At 40.9% G+C, this 24464-nt stretch overlaps 1 protein-coding gene across 1 annotated transcript; it reads right to left on the reverse strand.

Moving 5' to 3' along the window:
* Positions 1-24464, reverse strand: LOC134790684 (chromatin-remodeling ATPase INO80). The gene is made up of 29 exons (XM_063761586.1): positions 24268-24464; positions 23826-24074; positions 23358-23563; positions 21428-21619; positions 21241-21329; positions 20679-20874; positions 20205-20342; positions 19557-19753; positions 18775-18994; positions 17927-18106; positions 17034-17289; positions 16241-16387; positions 15938-16078; positions 15464-15585; positions 15019-15299; positions 14109-14365; positions 13409-13512; positions 12915-13070; positions 12285-12444; positions 11603-11730; positions 11387-11476; positions 11098-11175; positions 10369-10527; positions 10072-10174; positions 9699-9769; positions 8340-8451; positions 7507-7659; positions 795-991; positions 1-343 (listed from the first exon to the last, which is right to left on the reverse strand). Exons 2-28 carry the CDS (start codon positions 24061-24063, stop codon positions 807-809), a joined length of 4359 nt encoding a protein of 1452 aa, XP_063617656.1. The 5' UTR covers positions 24064-24074; positions 24268-24464; the 3' UTR covers positions 1-343; positions 795-806.

Raw genomic sequence — 24464 nt, forward strand, 5'->3', positions numbered from 1 at the left:
CATCCACTTCCTCCTATAATACAAAGGCATCATGCCAAACGAGACTTTAAATTAAATTTAAAACCACAACAATTTAATTACACATAAATATGCTGATTGTCGATATTTCATTAAATAACGTTTAAATCAATCATGTTCTTTTTAAATAAAAATTGATATTCTGTGTAAAATTAAAGTAAAACATGCTTTTAAAATAACAATAACGGAGAACAAATAAAAGCGTTTGTACAAAGCTGATATAAATTTAACATGAGCAGTATTTAGTTTAGGGTTTAGTTCATTAATTTAATTAAATTGCACTAGGTGGGGCTCAGCGTCGAACACAATTGGGGGTGTATGGCATCTGTAACAATAAAAGTGACTATTAACCTGGCATATTTGATGTTCCGGCGTCACGGCATTTAAGGTTAAAAGTACTCTAACTAATCACATAAATTCAAAACACGTTTCATGTTTCATGGCATCAAATTATTTTTCCTTTCTCTTTATTCAAGTGATAAAGTTCAAAACCAAAATAATATAATATAGTTTGATTTGTTAAAGATTTTAAATTTTAATTTATATGCATCACAATTGGATCCCTTATTAGATCACTAGGCGGTCAATAAAATAATATAAGGTATGTGTAATCAGAATCACTAATCAGTCTTCGCTCCTGTAGAATATGAGGCGACTAAGCTACCTTTTCTACTTCATTTTACGTATTTCTCTACAATCTTCTGCGGTAGTGCAAACTAAAGTCAAAATAGGTGATTCAAACTTCCAGAATAATCGAATCTCTAAAGCATGCTCACCTCTCGTCCCTGCTAGGAGTGGTAGGGCGGCGGCGGCGGCGCGAGCGGCACGAGCAGCGGCTCGGGCGCGCGCCGGGGCCGCCGCGCCGGGCCGCGCGGGGTGCTGCCGCGCAGCCGCGGCCGCCCCGGCCCGCGCCGCGCGCGCACCGCCGGGATGCTCGGCTCCAGCGGCGCTTCCGACTCCAACATTGCGGCACCTGCGATTCATTTCTATATTATTACAAGGGCCAGAAGCTTACCAGTTTGACGTGAAATGTCCTCCTCTTTTTAACCGACTTCAATTTCATAGAAGGAGGAGGTTCTGTATTCGGTTGTGGCTTTATTTTTTTATTTTTTTCTATGTACGTTCACCGATTACTCCGACATCCGTAGTCCGATTTGAGTAATTCTTTTTTTGATTGAAAGGAGCTACCTCCAAGTTGGTCCCATATTAATTTGGTTCTGTTCTGATGATGGGATCCATGAGGAATTGAGGGAACTCCTCAATTTTTAAAGGTACATGCATGGTGATTTGGGTGTTTTCTTAAGCAACTCGAGCATTTTCTCCCGAAAACCACCAATTTGATGAAGTAGACCTGATGATGATGATTGTTTTGATGATAATGATGATGATTTATAATGTAGTATGTTCAGCGATTACTCCGGCACCTGCGATCTGATTTGAGTAATTCTTTTTTTGTTTGGAAGAAGTTACCTCCAAGGTGTTTCCGTATTATTTTTGGTTCTGGTCTGATGATGGAATCCATGAGGAATTGAAGGAACTCCTCAATTTTTAAAGGCACGTGTTAAGTGATTTCGGTGTTTTCTAAAGTAACTCGAGCATTTTCTTCCGAAAACCACCAATTGGATGTAGTGCAACTGTAGCCTTACCATGGGTTTGTCACTACCCCCGATCAGTAGCCTTACCACGAGTTTGACATTGACATATTCGCTAACGTCTTCGTAACTAACTTTTTATGCATCTCGCTCGCACTAATATGCCAGTACGAGCGAGATGCATAGAAAGTAAGTTACACACACGCTAGCGAATATATCAATGTCAAACTCGTGGTAAGCTGGTAAGGCTACTGACCGGGGATTAGTGTGGCTACCACCAGTTTGGCACTGACATAAACGCTATCGAGAACGTTACTTACTTTCTATGCATTTCGCTCGTACTCGCATATTAGTGCGAAAGAGATGTATAGAAAGTAAATTACGTAGACGTTACCGTATAATGTAAGTTTTGACACTGTCAGTGACTCATGGTACGGGTACAGGGTTAGGAGTTAAGGGGTCAGGGATTAAGGGGTCGGGGAATGGCGGTTGAAGGGTTACTGGTTCCGGGTCGAGGGGTTCCTGGATCAGGGGTTGATGCGCTGTGAGGTTGAGTGATCGGGGGGTTGAGGGAGGGAGGGATTGGGGGAGGGATCAGTGGCGGGGCGGAGGATGGATTTAGTGTAGTGACAGAAATTATAATTTCTCAGACGGACTAGAGAAAATTCCTGATTACATATTTAATATTTATTAAAGTAGAAGCTCTTAACAATGCGTCAAAACAAAAATTGAAAAATAAAAACTTTTTACAAAAAAAAGAAAACCAACTTCAAAAAGGATGAAATAAAATATTATCCTTTTTTAAGTCTATGCGTTACCAACTGATATGTTTGAAGTCGGTGCCAAGCCATGTAATAACAATACCAGTCAAAAAGAATCAGCTTTATGGCTATAAATCCCATTAGAACTGTAGTAATAACTATTATAAACGCCTTTTCATGGCTAAGCAACTGAACCGCTTTAGGTGAAATTTGGCAAGAAGGTAAGATCCTTGAATTGTTTTATATTTTGAAATGTACCTAGTCCTCTGGATAAGGAACGGGAAATAACTCAGTGCCAATCCCACACTTGCGTGCTATAGATTGTTCGAACATTAGTAAAAAAAAAGTGAAAAGTGTAAACATATTTTTAACGTCGTGTACCTATAGAAAGTACGTTCATTGTCGTCGTGTAAGACAATTGGCTACGTTGGCGTAGGTACATCCTTATCGAAACGCACCAAAATCATGGTATGCTTCAAAATTTGGCTTGGCACCGACTTCAAACATATCAGTTGGTAACGCATAGACTTAAAAAAGATAATATTTTATTTCATCCTTTTTGAAGTCGGTTTTCTTTTTTCTGTAAAAAGTTTTTATTAACCGACTTCAATTTCATAGAAGGAGGAGGTTCTGTATTCGGTTGTGGCTATTTTTTTTTCTATGTACGTTCACCGATTACTCCGACGTCCGTAGTCCGATTTGAGTAAGGTCACTGTGGGCAAGTCCGTCTACAAGGCAAGTCCGTCAACACGTTATAACTTTTGAATTTGAAGGCGTATGCGACTTTGGAGTCCAGTCGATTAACCAGTTTTTCGCGCTAGTTCCGTCACTGTAAAACAGATGGCGCTGTGACAACCAACTTTAGAGCAATCCGCCTCAACAAGTCATTTCGTGTTTTGAACTCGAAGTCATAGTGCGGCGACAGCCGTTAGAAAAAAAATTGTTAAAAATAGTTTTTGAAAAGATTGTGCATCAGAAAGTAACTACGTAGGTAGCATAAGAACCAGTTGTCTTTATTCTATTTTTAAAATAGCAGAAATTAGCTTAGTTTTGTAATTATACGTTCCACAATTTATCATATTAAAATTTGACTAAGTTGGAAAGTCCGTCTATTATATTCAAGGCAAGTCCGTCATATGCCGGACTTTCGTTAAATCAGAGATTACCAACTGTTTTTGCGACTTTAATATTATAACGATTTGATAAGATGTCAAAAAATCCTCCTGACTTTGCGCATGATGTTACTTCATTAAATTTTGATCTCAGTAAATTAAAAGAAACGATTAATATTCATTTTAAAATTACTATTGATCTTTTATTTCGGTAATCAAAAAATAATTATGTTTAATTATTTGCCAAAAAAAGTTTACAACCCCATTTTGGTAGTATATGCCGGACTTGCCTTTGTTTTAGAAAAATGGTGTTTATTTCGAATCTGAACCGTATATTAACAAGTTTAAAATACACTTTTCATTGTCTTGATCCGTTCTTTTTAGGAATTTGACTACGAACATATACGCACCCATAGATTGGCTGATATCATAACTAGACGGACTTCCCTTAAACTGCACGGGAAGTCCGTCTACTCGCCGAATTTTAAAAAATGCCATTGTTTTTGCTTAATTTGTGCTTGAAATGATCTGTCACTAAGGCTAAACTATTAATTATTAAATTCTTCATCATATGCGATTACAAGCAGTAACATAGGTGAAAAATTAACGGAACTAGATCACTCCAAAGTCAAAAAAAAAAAAAGTATGCCGGACTTCGCCACAGTGACCTTAATTCTTTTTTTGTTTGAAAGGAGCTACCTCCGAGTTGGTCCCATTTTAATTTGGTTCTGTTCTGATGATGGGATCCATGAGGAATTGAGGGTACTCCTCAATTTTTAAAGGCACATGCATGGTGTTTTGGGCGTTTTCTTAAGCAACTCGAACAGTTTCTCCCGAAAACCACCAATTTGATGAAGTAGACCTGATGATGATGATTATTTTGATGATAATGATGATAATTTCTTGTTCTATGTTTCTATGTTCAGCGATTACTCCGGCACCTGTGATCCGAGTTGAGTAATTCTTTTTTTGTTTGGAAGAAGTTACCTCCAAGGTGTTTTCGTATTATTTTTGGTTCTGGTCTGATGATGGAATCCATGAGGAATTGAGGGAACTCCTCAATTTTTAAAGGCACGTGTTAAGTGATTTCGGGGTTTTCTAAAGTAACTCGAGCATTTGCTTCCGAAAACCACCAATTTGATGTACTGCAACTGTAGCCTTACCACGAGTTTGACATTGACATATTCGCTAACGTCTTATGCATCTAAATGTAACTTTTTATGCATCTCGCTCACACTAAGGTTAGTACCAGCGAGATGTATAGGAATTAGGAAGTAAGTTACACACATGCTAGCGAATATATCAATGTCAAACTCGTGGTAAGCTGGTAAGGCTACTGATTGGGGGTTAGGGTTAGGAGTTAAGGGGTCAGGGATTAAGGGGTCGGGGAATGGCGGTTGAAGGGTTGCTGGTTCAGGATTGAGGGGTTCCTGGAACAGGGGTTGATCTGCTGTGAGGTTGAGTGATCGGGGGGCTGAGGGATTGGGTCAGTGGCGGGGCGGGCGGATGGATTTATTTGACAGGAGTTATAATTTCCCAGACGGACTCGAGAAAATTCCTGATTACATATTTACTAAAGTAATAGGTACACGAATTTTAGTGTTAAACATGATCTTGTTTTTTCATTCATGCGTCGCGCTCTTAACAATGCGTTAAAACTAAAAATGGTAAAATAAAAACTTATTACAAAAAAAATGAAACCGACTTCAAAAAGGATGAAATAAAATATTATCCTTTTTTATGTCTATGCGTTACCAACTGATATGTTTGAAGTCGGTGCCAAGCCAAGTAGTAACAATACCAGTCAAAAATAATCAGCTTTATGGCTATAAATCCCATTAGAACTGTACTAATAACTATTATAAATGTGTAAAGAATTCTGTCTGCCTCTTTGTCGCCTTTTCATGACTAAACAACTGAACCGCTTTAGGTGAAATTTGGCAAGAAGGTAAATTCCTTGAATTGTTTTATATTTTGAAATGTAGTCCTCTGGATAAGGGACGGGAAATAACTCAGTCCCAATCCCACACTTGCGTGCTATAGACTGTTCGAGCATTAGTAAGAAATGCTCTTTAAAAAATACGACGGCAAAAAAATGCATTTATATTTACACTAATGTGCCGCCAAATATGGTACGGACTGCGCCAAGAAGGTTTGATCGTGTGTTCTGAGGTGTGTTCTTAGGTCCAGTCGACGTCAATGATATGTTTACACTTTTGCACCTTCATCATCATCATCATCATCATCTCAGCCATAAGACGTCCACTGCTGAACATAGGCCTCCCCCTTGGACCTCCATACGTGCCGGTTGGAAGCGACCCGCATCCAGCGTCTTCCGGCGACCTTAACAAGAACGTCTGTCCATCTTGTGGGTGGACGTCCTACGCTGCGCTTGCTAGTCCGTGGTCTCCACTCAAGCACTTTTCGACCCCATCGGCCATCTTCTCTGCGTGCAATGTGGCCTGCCCATTGCCACTTCAGCTTGCTAATCCGGTGGGCTATGTCGGTGACTTTAGTTCGTCTACGGATCTCCTCATTTCTGATTCGATCACGTAGAGAAACTCCGAGCATAGACCTCTCCATAGCTCGTTGAGCGACTTTGAGTTTTGAGATGAGGCCGATAGTGAAAGACCACGTTTCGGAGCCGTAAGTCATCACTGGTAACACACATTGATTAAAGACTTTCGTCTTGAGGCACTGAGGTATGTCGGACGAAAAGACATTACGTAGTTTCCCGAACGCTGCCCAATCGAGTTGGATTCGGCGGTTGACCTCTTTCTCGAAGTTGGACCTACCTAATTGGACTACTTGTCCTAGGTAGATGTACGAGTCAACAACTTCGAGTACCGAGTTCCCAACAGAGACATCCCAGTCTCTGTTGGGAACTCGGTACTCGAACACACAACATTGGCATTTGACATAAGTTTCGTCTTGTCCATGTTCATTTTCAAGCCCACCCGTTGTGAAACTCGGTTGAGGTCATCGAGCATCATGCTGAGTTCCTCCATCGACTTTGCCATGACTACGATATCGTCGGCAAACCGAAGGTGAGTGATGTATTCGCCGTTGATGTTGATGCCAAGTCCTTCCCATTCCAGGAGCTTGAAGGCGTCTTCCATTACGGCAGTAAACAGTTTCGGAGAGATAACGTCTCCCTGCCTTACGCATCTTCGCAATGGAATCGCCCTCGTGCTCTGCTCCTGTACTCGGACCGACATGGTGGCGTTACTATACAAACACTTCAACACTTCGATGTACCGATAGTCAATATGGCATCGCTGAAGAGACTCAAGCACCGCCCATGTTTCCACCGAATCGAAGGCTTTCTCATAGTCCACAAACGCTAAGCATAATGGCAAGTTATACTCTTCGGTCTTCTGTATAACTTGCCGCAGCGTATGGATGTGGTCTATATATAGCCTTTTCGGAAACCGGTTGTTCGGGAGGGACCTTACTCTTTTTGCACCTTACTCCTTTGTAATAAGGCGAAAAGTGTAAACATATTTTTAACGTCGACTGTACCTATAGAAAGTACGTTCATTGTCGTCGTGTAAGGCAATCCAATGTGGATAAATCCTTATAGAATCGCACCAAAGTCATGGTATGCTTCAAAATTTGGCTTGGCACCGACTTCAAACATATCAGTTGGTAACGCATAGACATAAAAAAGGATAATATTTTATTTCATCCTTTTTGAAGTCGGTTTCATTTTTTTTTGTAAAAAGTTTTTATCCTATTTCTATTCAATAAAAGCTTAAAGTAAACATTTAAAATGTAGATTTTATTGTACATAGAGCAAAAAAAAGCAAACGAAATGCGTCCACGATCAGGACGACGTAATACGCGACGACAAAAAAACTGAAAACTAACTACAAATAGTTTGTCAATTCTGTTAATAGAAAAAGGGGGCAAATTTGAAAATGTAGGTATGCTCGATAGATCGATTTACCACGAAATTTTGAATTTCGCACCTTCTTCGACTTAAATTTTATTTGCTAGACTATAGTTAACATATTTTTTTACCGGCAACAGCGTCCGCTGACGTGCCCGCGGTGTCGGACGGGAGGGGTCGCTCGCGGCGTGACGCGTGTCGCGCGCCGCGCGGTCGGCCCCGCCTCGCGCCGCGCGTCGATCGCGTCGCCGACCACGATGACGCTCGACCCACGGGGGAGAAAGCTGTAGATGTAAATTACTCTATCAAATGCATTACAAATAAACCTAAACAGTAAAAACTCCAATACAGAAACATGAACAAAGATCCCGTAGGGTGGTATTCCACCTGTCCAATTTCTTTGTCCAATGACATTGCGTCTCACTCTCTCGTTAAGCAAAATGTGAGATGCAATACACATTGGACAAAGATATTGACCCTTATATACCACCCTTAGCCAGTTGATTCCAGTTACACTGGCAGGTTTAAGCATGTTTGAAGGATTAACGAAACTCCATTCCCACTGGTTTGCCTGCCCCTACAGACTCCAATTCTAAATTTAAAACCTCAAGATCGTTTTAGGCTGGTAAATGTAGATTCCTGAGATTATAGAGTTTAAGAAATAACGAACGGCATACCCTACCCATTCTACGTCTCTTAGAGCGGCGCCACACTGGCGATTTGCGAGCGAGTTGAAAGCAAGGCGAGCGCGCAGCGAGTTCGCCGCGAGCGCGCAACGATCTCGCCGCGAGCGCGCAACGATCTCGCCGCGAGCGCGCAACGATATCGCCGCAAGCACGCAACGCCTTCGCTCCCATTCCAGTATGACAGTACGCAGCGAAATCGTTGCGCGCTCGCGGCGAACTCGCTCGCAAATCGCCAGTGTGGCCCCGCTCTTAAAGTTTAAATTGGTTGATATACTCACGCGTGTGCGGTGGGGTGAGATGCGCGTCGCGTGGCTCATCGTCCACGAGAAGCGGACTGCCGGGCTCCGAACACGAATCACGGCCACGCTTCACTTCGACGGGCGCGGGTTGCTGCAACATACATTGTGTTACTGTAACTGTTACTGTATTAACTACAACTGAACCACAGACTTAAATATACCATAGATGACGCAAATACATCTACTTCGCGTGTCCGAACCCCGACCAAGCGACGAGGTTGGCCGTCGCTATTAACATTCCACGCGCGCCAGTTGTGGCAGCCGGTAGTCCGTAAAAATTTAAAAAATGCCTCGTTGCGTGGTAATTAACTGCAACAGCCCAAAAATTGCAAGCACCCAAGGGCAAGGACATATTTCCTATCACAGGTAAGTAATTTTAAAATGATATTATGCGTAAATTCATTTTAAAACAATTTTTTAAGTATTCCAGGTTGTGATTCCAATAATATACCTAAGTAACTATAGATTAACGTTACAAAACTATATTTACATTACATTGCGCGTTTGCTTTGAGCGTTTGATCTGACGTTGTGAGTTAAGAGACGATGAATATCAGAACTAGCGATACTGTCGCGCATCGCTTCGACTTCGTGGTACAGGCCGTTTATCATTCGTCTGTCAAATTTAGCGAGTAGTGTTGTTCGTTCTACTGATCGCTTCTAATAAACGATTTTAATCGATATCAGACAGATGAATGATATTAACTATTATAAAAAATTTTTTGGTAGTTATTGATAAAAAAAAACATGTCCTAATTTTACACGACACCTTTTAAAACGAGGGTAATTTAAACATATACGATTACATGTTTATACGTTTAGTATGTTTATAAATTTCTATTGTGTTAAAAAAACTTTCATTATTTTTGTTTTCCACATGATCCAGTCATAGATTTTGAAAATACCAGTTTCATTGAAGGAAAAAGTTGGGAAGAAGATCATTCGTCTGTTTTTATCATTCGTCTGTCTTTATCATTCGTCTGTCAGAACATCGATGTCATTCATGACAATCGATTTGTGATTTTTGGCGTGGTTCGCGGGGGAGCGGGGAGTGAGCGAGCGAGACCTATATAACATCTATGAGTATGAGCAAGACAGTTGAATCGTAGCGGGGCAGAGGGGCACCGGTGTCTTTGAATCGGTTAGGATTTCCCATCACTAAATTGCGGCTGTGACGTCACAGTGGGTGGTAAAAAGTCGGCACGCTTGGTTTCAATACTGTGATATTTGCTTCATCTAGGGTATATTTAAGTCTGTGAACTGAACACATAATAAAACATTTTTATTTTTAATTGTAACTCGAGACTAATTTGACACCGTTAAGTAACTCGTTACTTACAGGTGGCAGCGCCGCTGACTTTCTTTTTCTTTCCCTTTCCTCTTGTTTCTTTTCTTCTGATTTTTGTCGGTCTGGAGATAAAAACAGATATTGTAAGAACATGTATATGCATATAGAATAGTTTCGTTACTTATACATTGGCTGACATATTTTATATTTCATAAGAAGTAGATTTCAAAAATATATTTTTGACATGCAATACCTAAGGGTGGTATTCCACATATCTAATTTCTTAGTCCAATGTGTATTGCGTCTCACATTTTGCTTAATGTGAGAGTGAGACGCAATGACATTGGACACGTGGAATGCCACAAAATGTATTTGAAAGTTTTAGGGGGAATTTAGTCGCGGGCGGGCTTGATGGCAAACTTACATTTTAGCTCTATTTCTTCGTCGTCCAGCAATAACGAGACGACTTCCTTTGGCTTCAGTGTGTCGGGCTTAAAGTTGCCGCCGCTTATCACCATCCTTTGAATCTGTACAGAGTTAATGCTTCATATATAAAATATTTCATCATATGTGTTTACGTCAATAATTGCACACTTTCGTTTTGGCATTTTCGTTTTAGAGTTGTCGAATTTAGCGTTCAGATAAATTTTGACATCTTTCCATGTCAGCACATCAGATCTTAGTCCACAGTCGGTTTACAAATAATAGGTAACTAACTTACCTCACTCTTTTCCCTGGCCCTCTGCATAATCCTCTCCTCGATGGTGCCCTTACAGATAAGTCGGTAGACGGTGACCTGTTTGGTCTGTCCGAGTCGGTGGGCGCGGTCCATGGCCTGCTGGTCCACGGTTGGGTTCCAGTCGGAATCATAGAATATCACCTGTCAAAAAAGGAACCCTATATTATTTATTAGTCGCCTATTGTTCAAGAATTGTCAAAAGTAGACGGTGATAATATTAACACCAAATTAACCTTTCAAAAACCAATTGCTCCTTGGGCAGCCTCTATTATTAAAATTAAATTTAAGACTTCATGATCTTATTTAAATGTCTCTTCAGGTAGCCAACGGATCTCAGAAAAGTAAAGTTCGGTTAAGGCTGAACGAGACGCGGGCACAGAATAAATAATAGTACTAGGTACAGAAGACTCACTCTCTAACAAAACGCGTCTGTTACGATCAGGACAGATATGGCCGCTAGGTGGCGACAGCGCCACGCGCGGCTTATGGCTAGCCACCAAAATTGGTGCGGAACGGATGTACTTTTAGCTACCTGTAGCAAAGCGACGAAATCGCGGAGTGAGCCACGCCTGACGCGGGGAATATGTTGTATAACTTGTATAGGCTCAAGTGAACTCATGTTGCATTGGATCGCAATTTTCTCGTTCCCGCGCCAGACTTAAAATCGCGTTACAAATGCTGCGATATAGTTAGGTATCATAATTTACTTACAGTATCTGCAGCGGTGAGGTTGATACCCAGGCCGCCGGCTCTCGTGGACAGAAGGAACACAAATATATCGGTTCGTGCCTGTAAATTACATTTGCTTTAAGTTTATACAGTCGTCAGACGAGTTACTTTAAGAATTTGTATAGCGATCAACCATAACGTAAACTAAAATGCGTTGACACGTGAGGAAACTAATAGCAACAATCTCCATTGACACATCACAGAGTAAAATACACAGAGTTTTAGTTTAGATGTTTAGTCCTTATAACGGTTTTGTCTAATGATTTCATACCTGGAAGTCGGCCACCATGTCGCGCCGCGCCGATATCTTGCTGGAACCGTCTAACCGCATGTATTTGTGTTTTCTGTGCCACATGTATTCCTGCCAAATACATTGGTATTTCATTCATTAGGATGATTCATATATTACGCACGTATACGTCTACTTCGGAGTATTCCTTCGGTATTAAATGTCAGAATACAACAATAAATTGAACACTATACACACCTCTAAGAGATCAATCATTTTGGTCATCTGGCTGTATATGAGAACACGGTGCCCTCTCTCTTTAAGCCGCTTTAACAGTGAGTCCAGTACTGTGAGCTTACCCGCGTCGCTCACTAACTGGTTTTTATCTAAAACAAAGCATAACAAATTCTTAAGTAGGTATAGTCTGTCCGATTTTCTAAGATCAAGTACGCCATAGTAAGAGCGGTTTCGCACTACGTCCGATCCGAATCCGATCCGAACCCGTGAAAATATGGTCCGTAGTAGCCGTAGAACTATTTCTATGGTAAGTTACGCACCGCACACGTTGAATGACGGAAAGAAATCGAATGACGGAGATCGGATCTAGTGCGTAACTTACCATAGAAATAGTTCTACGGCTACTACGGAATAACATACATAACTGTAATAGGTACAATAAAATTTTGCAACTTATCACTGGTAGATTTGTAACTGCTGAGTGCGGCAAGACAGCACTAAAACATTCCAGGTTCTATCAAAGCGCATCGCATATGATTCAAAAATCTCTGGTTTCGTGAAATAAGTAAATGAGCATGAGAAAGTTGTACTAGTAAGCTTTTATGATTGAGGCAATTCGTAATATCGTATCTAGTTCTTTTGAAGTACAGGGAGGCCCATGGGCTTGACGGAGCATTATAATATTGTAGAAGGGCGTATGTACCTGGTACTTGCAGCGGCGCCCAGCCGGCCGGCGGGCACGCGGCGGCCACGAGCCGCGCGAGGGCGTCACAGCCCGCGCCGCTCTCCGCGTGCGCGTGCCGCGTCAGGTGGTACGCGAACTGCCGCGACGACGCGAACGGCTGCAGCGGGCACACGCACACCTGCGCACAAGAATACTTTGAGTTCTGCAGGTCTATTACCACGTCCCCCATATGAGTTGTCTACAAAATAAATAGACCGTACATTTCTCATATGTCTAGTATTCCCAGAAGTCAATAGGAGCATGGCACACTGCATCTGATTCGTGCAAGCGGAATGTCGCAATAATACGCGCATAGCGTTGTTTCGCTCAAACTTCGGAGCGACGTGCGAATCGAACGCAATGTGTCATGCCCCATAATCCGACGCTGTTGGGCTATAAAGTGGCGCCGGTCCTCCCACTACACTTTGACAACAGGAATCACCAAACTACGAATACATCCCGGGTTAAATCTTTGGAGACCTACATCTATTACACACAACTATCCAAAGGGTCTTCTCAAATCGAAAGTCAACCAAAATAGAGCTTTACATCAAGATTTAATTTTTAGGATAAGTAAAAATCTGATATACAATATCTGTTGAACTTTACCTTAGGTTGAGCAGTACATAAGAAAGCTGGTAAGCTCGTTGGCACATCTTGATACACTTTAGGCGGTTTCTCCACGTGGGCGAATTCCGCGACTTCTGCGCTTGGCACCGACATCACACCTCCCTCTTCCGTCTTTATTTCACGCAACATATCCGACTGAGAAAAATAACAATTGGTAAAGTAAAGCCCGATTGTATCAAACTGGAATGAAGATGCTAAGTTTAAAATGACATGAGCTAACTTTGAGTCAGACTCAATATTACATTTTAAATTACACTTTAGAGCCACCCTACACTAGCGTCTACCCAGCGTCGGCGTCTAATCAGCGCTATGAAAAATGGCGTCGCTGCGCAGTTGCGCCAACGTTGCGTCGAGCAGCAGTCATAGACTTGAGTAGACGCCGACGCTTGGGAGTCGCTAGTGTGGGTTAGTAGTAGGACAAATTGACAAAATATATAGCTAAGTTACTTATATATGTAAGTTAAATCAATTACCTGATCATCGTGACTTTTGAGATTTCTAGTCCTCATGTTTCTGTGTTCTATAGTCTCCGACATGTAGTGAATGCTGTGTTCTGTGTGTGTGTAGAATGGTCCGCCTATAACATAAACATTAAAATGGAATAACGCAAAACTATACCTACATACACATGTGCATCATGCAAATACATATTTATCAGGCATTTTTTGAATTACGTCAAGTTTACTGTATAGCCTTCAAGTTCAAGTTAATCCAGCCGCACTGTTGTTATCTTGTTTTTTTTTGTCATAAATTCAAAGAGTACACGTATTAAGACTATGCTTAACATATATTTAAGGTCCTAAGTGATTGACAACTATGACTTGAAACTGCCAAAGAAAACGCCTTCAAGCAAAATGTTTTGGTTTATGAAATAAAACTATTGAAACGGATTATATCGCGTATTCGCTATGTGCACGACTGGTGCTGCCCTCATTTTGTCGGACTTTCTACGTTAAATCTTATGGAGTAAATTAGTTCAAGCGGCTGCCGCTAGTACTAATCTCGGACATTCCATAAGATCACCTGTGTTTGTGACGATCAGCGCCACTTCCCCCTCCACCGACTTCGCATCTTCCCAATATTGAATTCATCCCGATGTTTCGAACCCTTTACAGCGTTCGTGCAAACGGGTGACTGAGGAAAATCTACACGACATGCATTGTTTTGGTTTACCTTGAGTCCATAACGGGTCAGTAAACAGTAGGTCCCTCCACATTAAACTGTCCGTTTTCCTTTGCCTCAACACATCGCCATCCGGACACAGCAGCAGTCTATCCTTACTACTGACATTGTCGTAGTAATCCGGCTCTGACTCTTCAGTCTCTTCGGCCACCTCGTCTTTTACTTCTGAATTTGTGTGCTGTTGCCACCAGAAGTGCCGATGCCGAAGCTTTTCGTATTTTTCTAGACATTGTTTTATATGCTCCATGCTAAAAAATAAAAGGTGTTTATATTTTGAACTCAAACGATTTCCACTCATTATGTTTACTATGAATGTCACGCTAGAAATGTTAGGTTAAATATTAAAAGTCGGAGCATAAGTCTCGTTTAAGTGAAAGTTCTCGAAATAGTGTGGTATTTTTCAAAGAAGATTATATAGGGTGGAACATATCTAGGTACTGAACTGAAAGAATAGTGTTATCTAAGCGCCACTTGCACCATCCCACTAACCCGGGGTTAACCGGTTAAACCGTTAACCCAGTGTCAAATTGTACTGATAACCATGGTAACTCCAGATCTAACAGGTTAACCCCGGGTTAGTGGGATGGTGCAAGTGGCCCTCAGTTTTCAACAATCGAGTTATTATAATCGTAAAGCTGGATTAAAAAGTAAAACAAAATCATTTAAATGAAGTATTTTTATATCAGTGACAACCCTACAAAGTTATTTACAATAGGATCTTCTTGCTGCATGCAAATTTTTGTACTAATGTTTAACAAACTATATCTCAAAAACGGTTAGAAATATTAACGTAGCTAATTAATAAGTGAAAAATAAGTACGTAGCCTAAACAATTCCCCGTTTGCATAAAAGTCCTGCGTTCTGTTCCACCCGATATTATATTGTATATTATAGTACTTACGCGTAAAACCATCCGCACAGCGTCACTTTATACAACTCCATCGGCGAGAGGTTAATAAACCTCATAAAGTTGAACATTCCATTCTCTTCACTCAGACTTCTGTGTACATACTCAGGCGTAAGTATATTCAGCTTGTTATACAGCAAGTGCCGTTTGGACGGTATGCTTCGTAGCAGGATGGCTTCTTCGGCGACTAGTTTCGGTAAGTGGTAGTCGTCGACTTGCATTGCGAAGGGAGAGCGGACGTCGCGGCGTTCGAATAGCTCGGGGTGGTTACATACCTGGCATAAAACGGTCATTAATACGGTGTTACCAAGCAAGGAATTAACCTGTGTGAAGCAAATCTCTTACAAGGTAGAGTTCTATACAACAAAAGATACAATAAGCGAAAAAAAAATATGGGATATCTTACACTCTTAAAGTTAAAGAGATTAATGTGGCTAACCTTTCTGAATTGCATGACCAAGTTCATCAGATTGGAAGTGAAGTTCTTGTCAACGTTGTGGCCTGATTCCGATCCGACTGTGAAATGCAGCAACTCTTCGATTTTGATCTTCTTTTTCAGTGCTAAAAAATACGGTTTTTGTGAGGCTACTTTTATTTACGGTACATTTTTAGATAATTACGGTAGATATTGAGAAAAAAACCGGACAAGTACGAGTCGGACTCGCTCACCGAGGGTTCCGTACTTTTTAGTATTTGTTGTTGTAGCGGCAACAGAAATACATCATCTGTGAAAATTTCAACTGTCTCCGTTGATGAGATACAGCCTGCTGACAGACATACAGACGGACAGTGGAGTCTTAGTAATAAAGTCCCGTTTTTACCCTTTGGGCACGGAACCCTAAAAAGACACGGAATGGCCAGATTCGACTATCTATATAGGGTGTTTGCGACACCGAAGCCATACCGGACTAACCTATGTACAAGAGTTTTTGCCTGATGGTGAGCGGACAGTGCACCATTATCTCGATCTTGTCTGAAAGTTCGTTCTCCACGTCCTTCTTGATTCTTCGCAGCATGAAAGGCTTCAGGATCATGTGGAGCCGAGATAAATGCTCTGGAACAACATAAAACCGATATTAATAAAAAGAATCGACACCCCAACTTCAGTTCAGTCAGTACTTCGTCTGTGCGACGACCCAAAAAACAGTAGTGGTAACATTCGGGCGGGTTTCTTAAGTTAACCCAAAAATATTAATTTGTTAAATTATTTACTTACTCTCATCAATAGTGCTCTTATTCTCGGCGTGGCTTTCGATGTCTTTCGAGAACCACTCGTTGAACTCGTCGTGCGAGTCGAACAGCGTGGGCATGATGAAGTGCAAGAGCGCCCATAGCTCCGCCATGCTGTTCTGTATTGGAGTACCTGCCAGTTACAAATACTGATGATTACCAAACTAGTATATGCAACATACATACGTTTTGGAAAATGTGACTAGTTGACTCCGTAAATACGTTACATTTTGTTGCCGTGACCAGGATTATTTATCACTTATCAGATCAGATTATATTTCCATAAGCGCGACCATGATACGCCTGTTGGGAAAGGTAGGCTTCAAAGAAGACCACAGGCAGACGAAGGCAAAAACGACGCCGTGTTAACATATTTCAATAAAATAAATAAATAAATAATAAAGGAATGTTGAAGGCAGCAAGGGAGGCATTATTCTGGTGATTCACTGGGGTTCAGCTTTTACCACTGTTACAACCTCCGTGCTTTTACTGCATGAGCCTCATCCAATATTGTTATTGGCAGGGATTATTCAGGAAATAAGTTCCCTAGCATAGCATATAGAAAAGAAAATACATTTATTTATGAGAAACAAACACAGATGACAAAAACATGTTGACAAATATACAATGTATAACATTTAGAGCAAAATGCCATAAAAGGGTCACAACTCAGCAGGTAGCTGGCAAAGCCAGCGCTGTTCTTCCGTTGTGATAGATTCCCATATAGATTTCCCAATTTCTCAAATTTATCTTACCGAACAAAAAAATCTGATACTAACCTGACAGCAACAGTCTGTTTCTACAGCTGAACCCAAGCAGTAGCTTCCATCTCATACTAGCTGAGCTTTTGATAGCTTGAGCCTCGTCCAATATCATATACTGCCACGAGACTCTATTCAGGTACTTAAGGTCGCTGACAACAATCTGGTATGACGTCACGACCACGTGAAACGCGGCCTGGCGTGTGTGAAGGTCTTTGCGCTCCCAGAATTGCCGGAGAATCTTGCGTTCGTTGGGGCTGCCCCAATAAGGTACCTGCAAATTTACTGTCCAACTAACCTTTTCTATGACGGGTCAAACAGTTTGATCTAGTAAAGAAGAATTTATCATCATTCAATTTCGACAAGAGTTTGGACTTGTTTTTTTATCATGCTATAACAATGTTTTTGTCGAAAAAAACTAGTATAGAATAGTAAGTATAGTATAAAATCAACTAACCATTGTTTTAAAACCTCATTTACTTAAAGTATCTATTTAACTACGATATGGATCTGGACCATACCTAGCATAACTTAGATTGAAGACTATTGATGTACCATTGTACCCTATCAGGGTCCATGTGAAACTCACTACTACTATGTAATACCACAGAATAAATAATAGTACCAGGTACAGAAGACTCACTCTCTAACAAACCGCGTCTATTACGATCAGGACAGATATGGCCGCTAGGTGACGACAGCGCCACGCGCGGCTTATGGCTAGCCACCAAAATTGGTGTGGAACGGATGTACTTGTAGCTACCTGTTGCAAAGCGACGAAATCGCGGAGTGAGCCACGCCTAGTAATACCTATGTACTAACCATGGATGCAATAAATGAATTATGAAAAGAAAAAGTTTTATTGTCAATTTTAACTGGTGCCTGATAAACCGAGTAAATTTTCAACTTACAACTTTAAAATCAGGTACGAATCTCTGCAACTCCTGTTGCCAGTTGTGTAATGTGGACGCTGGTGAGACCACTAGGAAAGGGCCCCACACGCCGAGCCGTTCGGCCACGTGGCAGAGGAACGCTATGCACTGTACGGTCTTCCCGAGACCCATCTCGTCGGCCAGGATGCCGCTGATACCCTGAACAAATAGAAAAATAATAATGTTTGATTGTTTGTAATGTTTGTTAGAAGTTTACGAACTTTGTCTAGAAGAAATTGCCCACGCAACATAATAGGGTATTTTCCTACTAGTCAAATCAGTAACTTTTTTAGAACTGTCAAAACGATTTGCTAATATGGAATTTATATGAAACATTACATCGTGACGTCACGGTCAACTCACCTACTTTTTATATTTCTATCCGATTCATTAAATAGAACTTGTGTTTATAAATAACGCCTATCTGTGTTTTTCTAATAATTATCTGGTGCTTTATTTCATGCATGGTGTAAAATAATTTATTTAAATACAGTATAATACCCTATAGCACAGCTTAGAAAAACGTAGGCTGGCTGCTGGATTAACGTTAGCTGCCTAGCTAAAGTTAATCCGGCAGAAACTGACGGCTAAGTCACTAATGACTGTTTTTTTTTAGACAGATTATAAAGCAAAATATACCCTAAAAAGACTGGGAAAACTTATCAAAATGATTTATGTACTTTGAACTAGCAGCATTTGAAGCTTCCACACAAAATATTTAACTCCGGAATGCTCGGTTGGGTGGTCGATACTTCGCACAAACCGCGGTAAATAAAGAGACAGGCCTAACTGAAGCTTGAAACCAAAGAAAACAAACTCGAACCCACCTGGTCGTAAAGATTGGCCAGCCAATTCATCCCCTTCAGCTGGTAGCCCTTGAGCGTGCCTTGGAAGATGTCGGGCTGCGCGTGGTCGCCCCGGGCCTCGGGCGGCGCGGGCGGCGCGGGCGGCGCGGGCGCGGCGGCCGCGTCGAACAGCCGCGTGCGCGCGCGCTCCGTGCGGAACGCTTCCCGCGCGTTGCGTGACGCACGCGCTTTCATCGCATCGCTGGAATTAACAGGGTGTATTAATAAATATGTAATAAAAGCTATAGTTGAGTTAGCGCAGGTGAACTTTTTTCGCACCACCAACAAAATCACCTGTCTCACTTGATATTAGCTCTACTATACTCGCTTGCGATTTCTCATTGAACTTTATTGCTTAAGTATTAAGGGTGACGGCTAGTAACTCGAGCTACACCAAAAGCAAGTGACTGGATGTCCTCATCTAGCTGCCTTAGTAACTATGCACCATCTCCGTCGCAACCAAGAGCGATCCGTTGTATGAAGTGCGCATTCAGGCCTGTCTACAAAAAAGTCACTTCATCTCATCATCTCACAGACTTGTCGGCGCGCCTAATAGAGACTTCTGACGACCAGCGGGCTGGCCACTACTTCGCACAGCGTATTAGTATCGCCATACAGCGGGGAAATACGGCCAGCTTTCTGGGCACCTTGCCTGTTGACGGCGATCTGAGCCAATTTTTTTTCTGTAGGTTTGTAAGTTTTATTATGTTTGTTTATTTCTTTCTTTGTTTTTATCAATAAAGTACCCACATTTCATCATTTACCTGTCATAACTATCAATAGCCGCAAGCCTAGGGTCTCTGTCCTCGTCTAGCTGCCTCAGTATCCTGTCGGCTCCGTCGCCGTCGTCCGTGGGAGCGTTCAACTTCTTCTGCATGAAGTGGGCATACAACTCCGTCTGCGTTATGAGGAAGTTCAGCTTGCGACGTTGCCGCTTGGCTTCCATTAGTTCCACGTCCATCTGTCATAGTAATAACGGTTTTAAAGCTAAAATACCGAAACATGCTTTTGAATTAAATCTACAAAACAAACTCATTCAAGTAGTATATTTGGGCTACATAGCATAATTTGAATGGAAAGGCTAATAAAACTTTAATAGTGATCAATTTTAACAGTCTGACAAGATTCTATTTGGCCCTCGCCATGTTGCGGATTTTCAGTGGTAGGTACTAATTTATTTTACTGGCAAGGAGTATGTAGGTAATTTTAAACAGGTCGCCCGCTTAGCAACTTCTGCTGCTGACTGTACTGCACTTTATTGCCATATGTAAGCTGTTTGCAGCAACACTATCTCTGGGCCAATTAGAATCTTGTCAAGCTTTATCTCAGGGGTTTGGCTTGATTTTAAAAATATGTATAATATTACTTTTGTTCGCATCAAATTCATTTTAAAGAAATCCAAAAAAAGCTACCTTTCTCTGTTCCTCCGCCTCCCTCTCCATTCGTCTTCTCGTTTCTCTTTCAGCGCGGTCATATCTCCTCCAATACGCCTGCATTTCTCGGCTGAGTCGCTTGCACCGCCACACCGTCTCTTTCATATTTTTCTGGGACTGCACATATAAAAACAATCTACAGATACCTAGTATGGTTAATTAGAAACAGAGACAAAAGGTTTTCATTTTGCTATAGTTTTTGCTATTGATATTGATATTGATATTTATTGAAATAAAATTTTACAGCATTACAGCTAAGGAGCGCCAATGCGCTGTAAAATTAAGTAAGTAGATGCAAGACCTACGTTTGACTCTTGGAAATTAAACCCTATCTATAATTACGCTCAGTGCTGTCAAAGTAAACAATTGCCATGTTTGGTTGATCGAACTGTAAAGAGATTTTTGAGCGAGACTTGTGTAGTGCCTTCATTTTCCCATCACTTTTTAACCAACCTGCATAGCAACATGCCTCCAATGTTTACAGCACAGAGTAGCTAGCCTCTTCCGTTGCAACATGACCTCCCTGTGCGTGGCCGTTCTAGCCCTTTGCACTTTTCCCAGTTCTTTCTTGACGAGCAGCTGCCAGTGGCGCCGGCGGCGCGCGGTCAGCGCTTCTGGCGTTTTGAGGGTGGATAGCTTTTTGCGACCTCTGGAAAATTTGTTTTGGGTAATACTCGGCTACCAAAACCCTATATTTAAATTAACGCACATTACAATGCTTTTTATTAATTATCACACCAATTTGGATGTAGCATGCTTCTCAAGTATAGAGTTTTAGTACCTAACCTGTCCAATTTCTTTATCCAATATGTCTTGCGACCCACATTCGCTTAGTGAGAGAATGAGATGCACAGACATTGGACCAAGATATTGGACAGATGGAATACCACCCTAAGATGATACGTAATGTACAAAATAAGTAAAAATTTGTACCTATTAGGTTTAAGATCATTTTGTACCTATTAATAATATTTAAATAAACTAAAATAGAAATCAAAGTAAATAAATGACCAACCTTACTCCTGGTTTATCTACAATGGTAAATTCGTCATCTTTCTCTTCCTTAATATTTCTTAGTTGATCTTCCCAATCCACATCATCTGGCTGCAAAAAAAGGGACATTACACATTTTTCACAAAAAAAACCGTTAAGACTTGGACTTATCACCTCAGCTTTCGAAGTAGTAGCAAATTGTTACATACCATATCACTAGCTTCACCCCGACCCTCCCTGCCACGGCCGCGCCTACTCTTCTGCTTTGTACCACGCCCGCGCTCACCGGGCCGCCCGCGGCGTCCGCGTGCGGCCGGCGGCGGCGGTCGACTGATGCGCCGCTCAGGGTACCGGTCCACCGTTGATAGGAGCCCCGCACCATAATACATGTAGCGAGAGTTCTGGATAAATTAAGAAATGTTTAAAACCTAAAAAGGCTGTTTTTATTTTTATTTTAGTTGTATGGCATTAATACCAATATCTGGGATACCGAGCTTTGCTCGGAAAACATATAAAAACTAAAAATGCGCGTTTTCCCAGAGTTAAGACCTAGCTAGAATGATTTATCGCCCCCGAAAACCCCCAAATAGTAAATTTCATCGAAATCGTTAGAGCCGTTTCCGAGATCCCCGAAATATACACCGTGTTTTTATTGAATTCCGTTAACTTCGGGGTATGGTTAAGTACGTTTAAGAAAACTAAATGGCATAGTTAATTTTGAAAAAAAAAATTTTTTTTTGGTTTTTTTTTTAGAAAAAATAATATTAAAAAGTAATTAAATGTAGCATATAGCGTTGTTGTAACACGGGCATTACATTTAACTAAACCAAACAATTGAAATCTGTGACATATCAATGTCAATTCGAACATTGATCGACCGAGATTTTACTTAAGTTTAGTAGCAAATGTATGAACTCATTCTAAACACTAATCAATATGTAAACCGGCCTTAAGGCAAGTGTACAAGCTTGTAGAGGCCTTATAGGAAAAAAATAAAATATTGATTATCTTCGAAATGGAGTTAATTAGAATATCGGTGTCTTTGGGAAAGTTACTTGATTTAAGCTCAGGTATGCACCCTTGAAATTAACGGAAATCAAAAAAAACACGGTGTATATACATATAAATAAATAAATAAACAAGAATTGCTCGTTTAAAGGTATTAGATAGAGAGATAGATAGATAGATAGATAGATTCATGGTCGCTTTACAAATTTACAAATATATTGTCATTCACAAATTACATAATGTCTATCGTTAAAGACTCTCTGTCCCCGAGAGTCTTTAACGTATGCTAGACATAACTGAAGCTATATAAGTGCTCTCTACATTATGATTATCATTAATGCCTGTATTATAATAATGAAGCTGAAGTTTCACATGGTTTCACTGAAGACTATGCTAGCCATGTACGATAGTGGGCTACCATTTTTACCTTTACACATTGTTGCTACCAAGATAATTCAAGAATAGCAAGACAGAAGTAAGGTGTAATATAAAGAAACGTAAATAAAACCCCCACCTATGAAAAGTCCCCCAGGTCTGTCCCCTGCGGAAGGGTGCCCATAAGGCTGGCTACATTCCCTCATTGAATGGCGATGCCTATTCTTTGGCCTAGGAACGAGCCAGCCCTAGGGTCACCCGTAGTCTCAAGCGGGTTTTTCTTTAAATTCTAGAAAAGATTATGGGCGTCTTTGCTCCACGGCCCTTGTGTCTCAACTGCAAACGCCGCAAATATGTGGTTGTTTATTTAGGTAGTTTATATTTAGTCATATTATACATATATTAGTTAACTTGTTTTTAGTTCTTAAATAAAGAAAATAAGGATGTAATTGGGTAATTTGTTTATATACATTTTGATTCATGCAACAAGGCCCAAATTACAAATGCCTTAAAGACTAAAATAATATATAAAATTAAAACTAAAAAACTGGCATGTGTAATGCCGAAAGTGGGCTATTATGATAAGTATGGGTGATTTTTCGAATTATCTGATGTTCTGAAGTATTCAGAATGACCAAATAACAGCTTACTAGACTAAGTTAATTACAGTTAAACAATTTCAATTATAACTAAGACCTAAGAATGACATCTGTTGACTGAAATAATATATTGTAAAAAAAAACAAGCCATATTTACCCCTTGATCCTTATAATAATCCTTAGCATATTTGTTATGATACAGTCTCTCTTTAAGCAATCTTTTTATCCTCTGTTCTTTGCCTGCAGGCGTGTCCTCACCACTACTGGTGTCAGACTCGGAGGACAGCAAGACATTCCGGAGCCATTCTCGCTCTTCACCCACAGATGTGAGGTTGTATAGGCGCAGGCGGTCACTATGGCGTTCTGTAAATAGGATACTGTAAATATTATCACCTCCCTCTTAATGAAATATACTGTTAATGTGTTCTGAGAAAAGTATACAATATGCATAATTGAATCGCTGTCAAACTTTGGTTTTTGTAGGAAGTGTCCTTTCTGTACAGTAGTACTATTATTTATTCTGTGCTTCTGCTGCTGACTGCAGGTGTGGCTGTGGTGTGCATCGAAAACGAAGGTTATTATTTTGGCTTAGGATCATTGAAGCATGATATAGATAAATACTAACCTTGTTTAGTAGTGACAACACCATGTACAACCCTATCTCCTTTGGACATCTCATTGCCCATAGATTTGCCATCGGAGTCATCGTCACTGTCACTTCCGCCTTCAGAGTTGAGGATCTGTTCCACCTGGTTTACAAAAGGGCGGATTTCCAGAGCGGCTTCCAGCCTCTGTACGTGTACAGGCCTCGCGACTTCATGCCGCTTCAGAGACGGCTTACCCACAACGCAATTTTCAGTCATACCTACCAAACCTGAAAAAACAATTCAGTGAAACAGTGGTTTATAGAGAATCAGAAGGTCACACGCTCGCTAAACCGCTGCGAAAGGAAACAATAAAGCAACGACTAAACGATAAACGCGGACACTCGTCGACTCCCACACATGAATCGCGATTATTTTGAATTTCAAGTAGACCCCGACCACTTTGCGAAAAGTTGAACTTACACCTATTTTGGATACCTCCAAGATGACTTCGCGTTGATTACTTAACACAAAATTCCATAGCATTCACAAAATGGCGAACGAGAATATTCGACAAATCGCTGTCAATGTCGCCGCCCGAGCGGCGCACATAACTACTCATTTCGTATTTGAGCTTGAAAAAACACAAGCCCGCCATAGTTGACGAGATTGACAACAAA

This window comes from Cydia splendana, chromosome 1, assembly GCF_910591565.1.
Source record: "Cydia splendana chromosome 1, ilCydSple1.2, whole genome shotgun sequence".
Lineage (NCBI taxonomy): Eukaryota > Metazoa > Arthropoda > Insecta > Lepidoptera > Tortricidae > Cydia > Cydia splendana.